This window comes from Myxocyprinus asiaticus, chromosome 33 (genome assembly GCF_019703515.2).
Source record: "Myxocyprinus asiaticus isolate MX2 ecotype Aquarium Trade chromosome 33, UBuf_Myxa_2, whole genome shotgun sequence".
Classification (NCBI taxonomy): domain Eukaryota; kingdom Metazoa; phylum Chordata; class Actinopteri; order Cypriniformes; family Catostomidae; genus Myxocyprinus; species Myxocyprinus asiaticus.
The window spans coordinates 27,047,770-27,060,239 of NC_059376.1; the positions used below are offsets into that span (position 1 = coordinate 27,047,770).

Below are 12,470 nucleotides of genomic sequence, written 5' to 3' on the forward strand. Positions count from 1 at the left end.
CAGGATGTAGTAAGTGACAAAATCTGGATATTTTTTCTAAACAAGGGTTTTTTGTTAAGTGACATGTCTACAGGGTTACACATTTTTCCATCGTATTATATATAATATTTATCTGGAATTTTATTTGGCTATGTCATCCATGTGTAGCCAAGTGGAGAAGTTTCATGTAATTTAACTTAAAATTGTATGTGGCCCCTTTAAGAACTGGAGTTTTGTGACCCTGGAGGTTTGCGACACCCGCTTTCCGGCACTCTCTCAGTTAGAGATGTGAGAGCATGCGTTGTGCATTTTTTCAGCTCGTGGTTTTGTTCATCGGTTGATAATTCTTTGGGTAAATATTACATTATACACAAAATGCTTATAAATTACATTAAATATGTGTTCACAAGAGTTGTATGTTAAAATTGAGTGTTTGTTATGGACTGTTTGAAGGATGCATATGGATTGCATGTGTGGACTCTGACCACATTTTGGAATACATGCAAGAACTGGGTATGTATATTTAGAATTAATCATAGCTTATTTAATGATTTATAGCCCAGAGTGTTTTCCAATTAAATGAGCATGTGTAATGAGAATTTTATTGTTTTAAACTGTTGTACGTGTTGTTTTGAGCAGGGCGGAGCCGAGCGGCATCTAGGCAGAGTGAGGCCGGGAAGATAAGTGGCAAATGACTTTCACCTGCGTAATGTAATTAATGTGATATTGAGGTATACATTATTATATTTTAAATGGGATGGAAATTTATTTTTGATCTCAAAATTGCCTCCTAAACATCAATGCATGACCTTGGGGACATGCATTTTAATGGTACTTGGAATTTTATATAATTGATTAAAAACATATTGCATAATTCATGGCTCATATCGGTATAACTGTTCAAAGGACAACTTATAGTATTAAAGTATGCAAATAAATTGTGCCTGAACAGTGTATTCAAGGTGTGTGCTTTCTGAAAAGGATGGAGACAGAAATGTGGACGTTTCTAGAATTACCCAAAACAGCAAACAAAATCAACCCTGAAAAGAAGAAATCCTTACCATTGGAAGCAGTGAAATCAATGGCCACTGTGAAATGGATCTGAGTGCTAGAGAGAGAGAGAGAGAGAGAGAGAGAGGAGAGAAGGAAAGAATATTTAAATGAAAGACTTCTAAGACAAATACAGCAATTAAATACAATCCAACATTTGCTCATTTCTGATGGCTACAAAAAAACAAAAACAAAAAAAAACCAGTGAGGCTTCATAAAAGTGATGGATTGTGATTCACCCCAAACTGTGGCACAGATCACTAGCCCTCCACCTTCAAAACACTAGAGTCAATATGAAGCGCTCTCACCCTCTATTTGAGCATTTGTTGTAATTGCCGTCTTCAGCCTTGCATTGTGCTGTCTCTCTCACCTGACAGGCAGACAGCCAACCTGTTCAGCAGCCAGACGTTCCCTAAAATCAGCTCTGGCAACATCTGCTTAAACCCACTTTTTTTTTTTCTCCAAACACCACAATCTTCAGAGAGACAGTGAAACTATTGCCAGAACAGCAGTTGAGGAAGACTTCTACATACAGAATTGCCCCTCAACATCACTGTTCTGCAGAACAGGCATCTGTTATCTGTGGTTATGCTTGAATTCCCACTGATTTAGAAGAGTTATGAAAAAATCAATGATTTTGAAGTAGCAGTTCTGTATGTGGAAGGCTTCCTCGACTCACTGTCTCTCTGATGATTGTGATTTAAAAAAGGGGAAAAGGAAGTGGGTTTGAGGTGACATTGGTTCTGTCCATCAGGCAGAGCTGACTTTAGAGCAGAATGCAGCCAGCGATTACCCACTGATTCTGATAGCCAGATTGTATAGATTTCAATGGCAGAAACACGTCTTTTAAATGATAACCTGTTGAGTGAAAAAATCCACAAATCTCTATAAATGACTAATTATATGCATAGACCTTTAGATCAAAACCTTTAGATTAAAGGTTTAAACATACTATAAATTCAGTCAGGTGTCTCCAAACCTTTGATTGGTAGTGTATATTACAGAACATATTGGGTTCTGTCATTTTGAAATGGTCAGGAAACACAATACAAACTAATGATATAAAACCAGAGATACTGATACATACTGATATATGAAATTCCAGAAGAAGAAAAAACAATGGTAAATCTGAACATTTGCAAAACAGAACTGAATATATGGTAGTAAACAACATTTTCAGCTACGGAAGGGAGTAGAACTCGTGTACACATAACTGCTGAAGCACTGAAAAATATAATAAGGACATATCTAATACAGTATCTGAATCTCAATGGCATTCCCCTTTCAGCATGAACCCTACATGCAGTCAGCTATGCTGTCTGAATGAGCCCCATTCCAAATGAGAAATGAGCTGTAGATGGGAATGTGATGTCGGAAAACACCAAGAACAAGGTCAGTGAATATTTATGAAATATTTCCACATGGACAAAGAAATCATCCTCTGCTGCAGGGGAGGTAATACACAAAAACGGTGCATGTGTAATCCAAATGGAATAGCATTTAAATGGAACCCCTGACTCTGATGAGCAGGTAGTGCTGTCAGTCATAAGACATCCCTGCGGTAAGATGTTATCCTAAGAGCTTATTTATCAGTGATGGGCCAGTGGAGAGTAATTATGCATTTTAAACATCCGCTGTACATCTGCAAACATGATCACACATCTAATAAAGGGATACTTCACCCCCCCCCCCCCCCCCCACAAAAAAAACATTCTGTCATCATTTACTCACCCTCATGTTGTTCTAAACTCATATGACTTTTCAGTTTGACTTCTGTGAAACACAAAATGAGATGTACAGTAGACTCAGTCTTAATGGATAAAAATGTAATAAAAGTGAATGGTGACTGAGACGGTCAGAAAATTTTTGAGTTCCACAAAAGAAAGAAGGCATACAAGTTTGAAACAAAATGAGGGTTAGTAAATTATGACAGAGTTTTAATTTGAGGGTGATCTATGCCTTTAAGGAGTGTTTCTGGGCAAACTGTATTCACAGGAAACACAGGGGTATTGTGTTTATGCAAACAACTTGAGAGAAAAAAAAAAACGATACCCTTATTATATGTTCTTTCTAACTCAGCACAATATAAACAGGAGGACATGGAGCTGCGCAATAGTGATTAACAAGCTCTGTTTATGCTCCTTTATCTTCGTTCTTCTTTTTTGTCCATCTCAAGTTTTTTTTGATTATCACTGATGTCTCCCGGCACAAATTCTGGGCTGGCGTATTAATCTGCATTACACTGGGAACTTCAACAGCTTTGGTAGAGACAAGAAACCTCAGAGAGCTTATGAACCAGAGCACTTAAATGAAAATCACTTATCTTGACGTCGAATTTTGAATGTAACCTATAGGAGCGAAAGTAAAAAAGGTAGCCTAGAATTATATGGAATTATACGTTTATGACTGTCACATTAAAAGCAATAAAGAGGGATATTTTTCCATGCCAAATCTCATGTTGTTCCAAATACGTTACTTTCTTCTTCTTCTTTTTTTCAGTGCAACATAAAAGATGTACTGGCCACTCTTTTCCACATAATGAAAGGGAACTATGGAAGTCAAGCTCCAAAATAAAAATAAATAAATAAATAAATAAAAGCACCATAAAAGTATTCCAACTTTTGTGCTATATTCCAAGTCTTCTGAAATCATTCAGTAGGTTTGTATGAAGATTGAAGATTAAGACATAATATTACGTTGTCACTGATAATCTTCCCCTCTGCCTTTTATGATACTTTTATAGTGTTGTGGGGCTTGACAGCCCCAGTCTCCTTTCAGTTTCATTATATGGAAAGCAGTGGTCAGGATATTTTTTTTAAATATTACCTTTTGTGTTCCACAGAAAAAAGAAAGTCATACAGGTTTAGGACGACATGATGGTGAGTAAATGCTAAAACACTAGACTACGATTCACTATTTAATAAAAAATATGCAGTTTATGTACTAAAGTGCACTACGATTTAAGCATGCACGTCTCTACACCGCAGTAGTTCTACATCCCTCTCTGCGTGGATGAGTTATGAATGTCTCTTATATCTGCCTAGAATTTTCTCAGGCTATATTCTTCCTCTCATGACTTCCTCCATGACATTTTGACACAAGGCTGTCTTACTGTGGTCCTGGATGAGGTAGAACCTGATGGGTTCAAGAGATCTCTGAAGGTTTAATGATGTGTAAACTGAAGCTCAGTATGGCTCAGATTCACTGACCAAAAAGGCACCACTTTTCCCATGAAAAGGAATCAGAAAAATTCGCCCTCTCTCTTACTCTTTCATTGCATAGATTTTATTGGCTTTAATTATAGACAAGATAATGCAAATATAATTATGAACTGTATTATTCTTTATAATGTATGTTTTGATATTGATGTTTATGTTGATGATTGAAATGTGATTTAAAGGGTTAGTTCACCCAAAATGAAAATGTTCTCATCATTTACTCTCCCTCATGCCATTCCAGAAGTGCATGACTTTCTTTCTTCTTCAGAACAGAAGAAGGTCCAAAATGTCCTTTTTGGACCTTCTTAGTTCTGGTCAACATTCACTTGCATTCTATGTACCATCAGAGCTGAGATATTCTTCTAAAAATCTCCGTTTGTGTTCTGCAGAAGATAGAAAGTCATACACATCTGGGATGGCATGAGGGTAAGTAAATGATGAGAGAATTTTCATTTTTGGGTGAACTACTACTTTAATACTTATTGTTAGTTGAAGTTACTGTTTTCATTGCATAGATATTAGTATGATTACTGATTATAAGTGAGTATAAGTCATTATTAGGGGAGTCCTAACTGGAACTGTAAATGTTTTTAGACTGTGTATCATAAAGGAAAAATGTTAATTCAATCAGTTTTTATTTATTATTAAATATGGTGTTACCCTAGTTCATCACAATTTATGTTAAAAAGCCCACATCTGTCTGCTGCAGTTTCTCCATTCTTCTATCAATCTAAAAATCAGGCTCCTTTGTTCCCGAATCTGTCTGTATTCTCCTATCTGAACTCACACACACTGACTTTGACTAATGGCTTTTACAAAAAGATTGGATTTCTTTTCATGACCATAACTTACTAAGTTAAGACAGTCTGAAAGGTCTTAGAATTATCTTGAATAAATATTTTTCTTCCAATAAATACTGCTTAATTTAAATGGAAATAACCCATCGACAAAGAAATAGACATATTCCTGCAGGCTATCTATCTTAAAAAAAATAAGATTAAACATTTAATAAGGGTTTAAATTTTACATTAAACTGTAGAACTCTGAGAGCTTAATCACCTACCACTTTTCTTGAGATGTGATTCTTCCACTCTATCACAGTGGTAAAAGAAGGAATATCCCTCTTGCTCTTGGAACCAGGATATGATTTAAGAATGAAGTGGATTATATTTAGCCCTCTTTATAAAGAGGAAAGTGAATGAAATGTATAGCACTGGGAAATCCATACAAAGGTGTATTTTCAGCGTCAATATCAAAAAGTCAAAGTCTAATGGAGAAAAATGACAAAGGTGAAAACTTGACAGAAAGCAGTCTGAGTGTTCAGACATGATGTGATCTGAACGTGGCACATCGGGTGATGCCAGAGTGAAATGGATTACTTCAGTGTGAAAGCTCAGCCACCTCCTTTTGATAGTAACCGACAGTTTACACCCTTCTCTCTGTCTCTTTCTTACACTCACTTTTTCTTTTTTTTTTTTAAATCTAGCCTTTTGGGACTTTTTATTGATAGAGACAGAAGAGAGGTTCAGGGAATTATTGGGGAGAAAAAGGAGGAATGAGACTGGGACAGGGTGCAGACCTAGGAGGAATGAGACTGGGACAGGGTGCAGACCTAGGAGGAATGAGACTGGGACAGGGTGCAGACCTAATTGTAGCTGCATCTCTCACTTAAGCACTACAGCAACGTATCCAGAGTATTTGCGCAAACCACTAAGCCATAGCTTCGGCTTTCCTTCACTCTTTTAAATTTTATTTTTGTCCTTTTCTCTCTCTCTCTCTCCAAGCCCCTCTTTGTCTTTTCAGGATCTTTGTCAATCTGCACCACAATGCATTAACACAAGAATGTAACACCATATACAGGATTTGGGGACCAAATGTAATAATTTAAGAATCAACCATGGAAAAACACAATAATTCACCACTTTTCTGAATATCAATGTCTATGGTGGTTACCGCCCATCATTTACATTACATTTAAAACATTTATATTCTTGCCAGATGCTTTCTTGTCCAAGCCAATTTTAAGATGCATATAAGGCAAGTTTCAATTAAAGACAAGGTAGCTATTGAATAAGTGCCATAAAGAACACTACAGCTCTAGATCATGTGTTGGATGGTGTCTGTCTCCCTCTCTTTCTCAAATACGACTGATTGAGTGAAAGATTATGGGCAATGCCAATCACTAGTAGAATAGGGGCATACTAGTAGCTTTTGGGCATGGGGCAGGAAGTAGGGCAGGCACTGATCAATACGGGATCCCAATAAGGTGGAGATAGACAGCAGCATTTTTAAAACACTGCAGTAATTACCAACTGGTGAAATCACTGATTACACCTGATAAAGCTGATGTGTCTGATTTGTTAATCTGGCATAGCCAGACTTTTGACTAATGGCTTAAAGTCCAGTCCAGATTGCAATTTTTTTTTTCTGGCCAAGAACCGCCCATTAAGACAGGAAGAGTCCGTCTGACTGAAGTTTACAGCAACCAACCACAATTTGTTTTGTTTTTATGTGCCATTTAGCAATGAGTTTATATGAATTATCAGGAATATTTGCCATATCCAGTGATTATTCCTTTCTGGAAAAGTGCATGTATGCAACACATAGGGGTGCCACCCAAAGGGCGGTCGGACGGCAAAATATTCAACGTTAATAAAAGTGTCATTTCAGCCAGCTCTTGCCATTTTTGTGTGCAATATGCTTCAGACAGACATTAAGCACAATGATCAGACTGTGGGCTGTCCGTGGACATGCCGTCTGAGGCTGAGATTACTGACATGATAATGTGTTGCTTGACTGTTGAATCTCAGCCATGAACCAACCAGAACAAAAGAGCGAGGTGTTACTGATTTAACACATCACAGAGAGGTTACAAGTCACAGCATAACTCTCTGTCAGAGAACACAGATGAAAAGTGGCATGGGTTATACTTTCTAATGCCAGAGATATCAGAGGATCAGACTGAAGTATAATGGTTCATAGATGCTTTCCACAAACAAGGGCATCCTTTCATCAGAGCAAACTGGAGAGGACCTGCAACCCCTGACTGATGATTACTGTAACTACTACAATAGCTGTGTTTGTGTAGTAGTTTAGCATTTAAGGGGTCTTTTTGGGTCTTGTTTTCTGGAGGTCTTTGAAAAAGATGTTTGATACACTGTTTGATGCCCTGACTGTAACATCCGAACAGATTGAGCTTCAGCAAGATTTTGACCTTTGCATTCAGTGAGAATGTTTTCAAAAATTATATGTTGTGACATTGAGATTTCAATATGAAATTCATAAGCATTTTAGAGAAGCCTAAATATTTATGCATCAAATTTGTGTGTGCATGCATGCAGCTGTGCATCTATGTGTGTGCTTTTTATATATTTTTGTCCATACCCTGCTTTGATGTAGTCCAGAAATGTGTGTTCGGCCTCCACAGAGAATGAAAGCAGTGTCACCTGTGTAATTTAGTAACAAAGAAAACAGACGTTTTACAAAAGCATATGCTCACAAAACACATCTGCCACAAAACAATCTATCATTACATATTACACAAACACTCTTTCTCTCTCAGCTGTCAGTACCAAACTCTCTTATTCATTAGTGTTGTCATTAGAGGATCAGAATCTTTCTGTGTTGGGAGATATACGGGTGATTCATTTGAGTTTTGATTAGAATCTCAAAGCCAATTCATGCCAGTCAATGCTGCAAGTCTTTCTGGATCATCAATCACTGTTATCCACCTAGACCTCCTATATTACTCCCTCACTGTTCTCCTTATCAAAGTCTGAAACGGAAAGCACTATCTCGTCAATGGACTTTGATTTCAGCTTGTCAAGTCATTTATCTGGCTTATGTTAAGAAACTTTATGGAATGAAGCAGAAATCTCCCTAGAAATCTTCAGTTTATAAGCATGCAATGCATAAAGGTACACTCCATGGCCATAAATAGCCTATGTGGACATCTGAGCACCACACCCATATGTGCTTGTTAAACTTTAAATTTCTAAACCATGGGCATTAATGTTGAGTGGGGCCTGGCTTGCAGTATGGAAGCGTAATCTGTTCATTAGAAGAGGATGTCCACCACTTTTACCCATATACCCATTGTGTATAGGTGAGAAGCAAAGGCGATACTGAGATAGCAAGCTCACTACTCACGGTGCCAGAATTGATGTATCTCCTCTTTTTGAGTTTCTTTTTGGAATTCACCACCTGAAACAGTACATTTAAAGACGACAGGCAATTTAAAGGAAGAGTGGAAGTGTGTGAGAGAGAGAAAGAGAGATAACTGGTCTCATCAGACAGGTAACCTGTCTAAAAGAGGAAAAGTTTGAGAGGATTGTTTCCAGACAATTCCCAGACTACCAGTCATGTTTTGTTCCACTAACTTTCAAAGACATTACTAATCTTAGTATTCAGATGCTTTTCAGAAATCCAGTTCAGGTCAGTTACATACACAACCTTGGCTAACAGTTTGGAAACCAGGATGCAGACAATGTTATTTGTACTGTATGGACTGAGGTTTAGCTGACCCGGAACTGTGGCTTCTAGTGTTGTTTGTCCAACTCAATCCCCAGGAGAGCCCAAATCCCTTGAGTAGACCGCAGGGACTGTCAACACATCTCACCTCCCCCTCGCCGCAACACTTGGCTAATGCTGGGGTGCACACACATTCCCACACTACCCACCTCCTTGTACCTCTGTCATTCTCTATCCCTCTTTGAAAATATAATCATCAAAATCATCAAAATATAATTGGTGCCAATCTCTATTAACAAAACTCATATATATTTAAATAGCTCTCTCAACATTATTTTTTTATAAAAATTTTAGCTGGGATGGAGTGGCAATTTTTGTTTGACATAGAAAAATGTAAAAGTTGTTCTCATCTCGACAGGCTTTGACCTTTGACCTAATGTCCTAATGGAATCAATTAGTGATAGGAAAATATTCATCAGTTACTTTTTTGTGACCTACTTTGATCCTGGATGGTAGGTTGTGGGGCTGGGGGTGGTTTGAGGATACCTTGACTAAATTTACACAAAACACAAGCATTGAATGATTTGCTGAACTTACCTCATATACGTTGAACTGACTTTGACCACGAGAAAGCTCTCTGTAGCTGGTGGTCAACTCCCCGATAAAATCATGGCTGAAGCACAAGAGGCAACAGTGATACATTTACAATCTGTGATGATGAGGATAAAAAAGGTTAGATGGATTTAAGGTTTCATATGGGATCTGGGCTGATCAGTGTTACAGTTCAAAGCAAGGTATCCTGAAAGATCTACCTTCATGCAGAATTCAAACTCTAATCAGGCTTTTCACATTTCTGGGTATAGAAGGGAAAATTTTTTATTGTGGTAAATGGGAGACCACAGACAATTTTAGAAATGTTTGCATTCCCATTTGCTCCAAGAGCAAAAGAAAAAATCTACTATTACTTTCCTATGACTTTCTCAAGAGAGAAAGATGACAACTTTCATGTCATTTTCTCAGCAGGTGTATTTAAAACCCATCGCAGAAGTTGTATTTTAATTTTTTTTATGCCAGGGTAATCTAACAAAAACTGTAGTGATATAAATATAATATACATGAAATAATGCTAAATTATGGAGGAAATTCATCTTCATAGACTGTGGAAAGGGTCCATCAAGGTATTTGGGTTCACCTGCAAATTACAGGCAGGTGTGTAAAAACGGGTGGAAATTAATTCTACAGGAAGCTGAATCTCCAGGGGACATTAAGCTTCAGTTTGACAGTGTGTGTGTTTGTTCTACCTTCCATCTCTATCCCAGTCATATACCTCCACTTTAATTGACCTGAAAGATTTAAAACAGAGCATTACGAACATGCGACAATTCAGTATGTTTTGTGTGTGTGTGTGTGTGTGGGCAGGTTTGGGTGGTTTATGAGGAATTTTTTTTTTTTTGGTTACAAACTGGTAATTACAAGGGTATTATGCTATAAATGTGGTTTATGAGGATATTTCTAGTGTCCCCATAATTCAAATTGCTTAAAAATCATACTAAACTATGTTTTTTTGAAAATGTAAAAATGCAGAAAGTTTTTTGTGAGGGTTAGGTTTAGGGGTAGGGTTAGGTTTAGGGCATAGAATCTATAGTTTGTACAGTATAAAAATAATTATGTCTATGGAGAGTCCTCATAAGGATAGCCGCACCAACATGTGTGTGTGTGTGTTTGCATTTGTTCCTTATGTTAAAGCAAGTTCTATTCTCACACTGTGCACCATTGGAAAAAAAGACTCACAAAGAGATGGATTACAGCATCTGAATTGATGGAAGCTTTCTGATTAAAAACAGGTCAGAGAGACTCCATCTCACTTTGCTTTTCAGCTCCATACTAAAACCAACCAATTACAGGCCATTATCCAGACAAGGCTCTCTGAATTAAACAGTGGTCGGCAGAGACTGTACTCCCAGTTGTGCCATGGTGCAGCTGAGAGTGGATTGTCACTTGACGTGACAGGAAACAGGCGAGTTTAATTTTAACATTAATCACATCTAAAGTTTTGAATAAGTAGACACTCATTCTGTTCAAATCAAATGAATGTGATCAATTACACAGAGGCAGCCAAGATTTGTAGCCTTGTTAACAAAATGGTAATAGCTTTAAACACCATTAGGTGCCAAACCATGAGACACACTAATAATCAGAAAATGCAGTGAAGTGCTTGTATATACTGTTGTAGTAGATGTGGAATCAGACAATTTCCACAGTAATGAGATGTGGGGAAATGGAGGAGTAAATTCACTAAGAGTAAACTGCACCCACTGATAGCATGGTTTATATGCACGCACTGTTTGAGTTGCATTAGCACCTGATTCACTAAATTGAATTATGCACATGACACAGCCAAAATTTTGTGCTGAATGCAATTTGCACTGCATTTACTGCCTGCATTCCATGGCCGCTAACAGCAAGATGTTAATTGTGACAGACAAATACCACTGAGATTTGTGAATACAGCACAATCTTTAATAAGCCTAATTTACAGAGGATGGATTGGAAGCATATTTGCACTGAAAAGAATGTGAGTTATTTGGCTAATAAACTGTGCAGCATCATTTCAGTACATTTATCACCTGGTTTAACTGGATTGCGTGAATAAGAAGCAAGTTTTTGCACTGAAATACAGAACACAATAGTGGCGCAACTATTAAGAGAATTCGCAAAATTTTGCTGTTTTTTGTTTGCTTGTTTTGGAAAATTTGCAAGTTGTTTACTTTCCAAAGGCACTAATCTTGGAGATGCCAACATCATATGAGTTGGGATGAGAGAATGGAACTAAACACAGAGCTAAGTACTAAGTACTGAGTCTCCACTGAGTAACTGTGTTGAGAAGACGGAGTAGCTCTCCATCTGTCTGTTTGAGCAGAGGCTCTGTAAGCAAAAAACTGGTGCAGTTCTGGTGTAAGAGAACAGATGTAGCAGATGCACCATGGTTTACATGGCACATATACAAGAATGTGTTGAACAGGACATTTCCTCCTAAATCCTGTCTATCAATTCTCAGATCCCCAGCAGACAGGTCAGACAACCAATCACCACCTCAAGCAAAAAACCTCAGTTCCAATGCAACTACTATGGGTAAGGCTTAGGGTGGGACGCATGTTGCCGTTTGGGCCTGGTGTAACGGGAGCCAGCTGGTATGTGATAGCTTTGCGGTATGTGTAAACCTCACTCCCCTGGCCTCAAGAGGCGCACTAGCAACTGACGCTAGGGGCTGCAGCCTTTAGCCTCCTCGTTAGCACGTCCACCTTACCCATCACTGAGGAACTCACATGGTCCGTCCACACTGAAGTCGTTGTGAAGAAGGCTCATCAGCGCCTCTTCTTCCTGAGACGGCTGAGGAAGTTTGGAATGAACCGCCACATCCTCACACGGTTCTACACCTGCACTGTGGAGAGTTGTATCTCCGCCTGGTACGGCAATAGCACCGCCCACAACCGCAAAGCACTGCAAAGGGTGGTGCGAACTGCCAGACACATCATCGGAGGTGAGCTTCCCTCCCTCCAGGAAATATATACAAGGCGGTGTGTGAAAAAAGCTCGGAGGATCATCAGAGACTCCAGCCACCCGAGCCATGGGCTGTTCTCACTGCTACCATCAGGTAGGCGGTATCGCAGCATCAGGACCCGCACCAGCCGACTCCATGATAGCTTCTTCCCCCAAGCAATCAGACTTCTGAACTCTTGATCTCCCACGATC

At 38.5% G+C, this 12,470-nt stretch overlaps 1 protein-coding gene across 2 annotated transcripts in view; it reads right to left on the reverse strand.

Moving 5' to 3' along the window:
- The window catches only part of LOC127423810 (copine-5-like), a 142,144-nt gene that overhangs the window by 13,636 nt on the left and 116,038 nt on the right, over positions 1-12,470 (reverse strand). For both annotated transcript variants that reach the window (XM_051668429.1, XM_051668428.1), the window contains 5 exons: positions 10,019-10,060; positions 9,315-9,390; positions 8,397-8,450; positions 7,632-7,693; positions 1,041-1,087 (listed from right to left, as the gene is read on the reverse strand). In XM_051668429.1, coding sequence (XP_051524389.1) covers positions 1,041-1,087; positions 7,632-7,693; positions 8,397-8,450; positions 9,315-9,390; positions 10,019-10,060 — 281 coding nt within the window. The remainder of the gene's footprint in view (positions 1-1,040; positions 1,088-7,631; positions 7,694-8,396; positions 8,451-9,314; positions 9,391-10,018; positions 10,061-12,470) is intronic.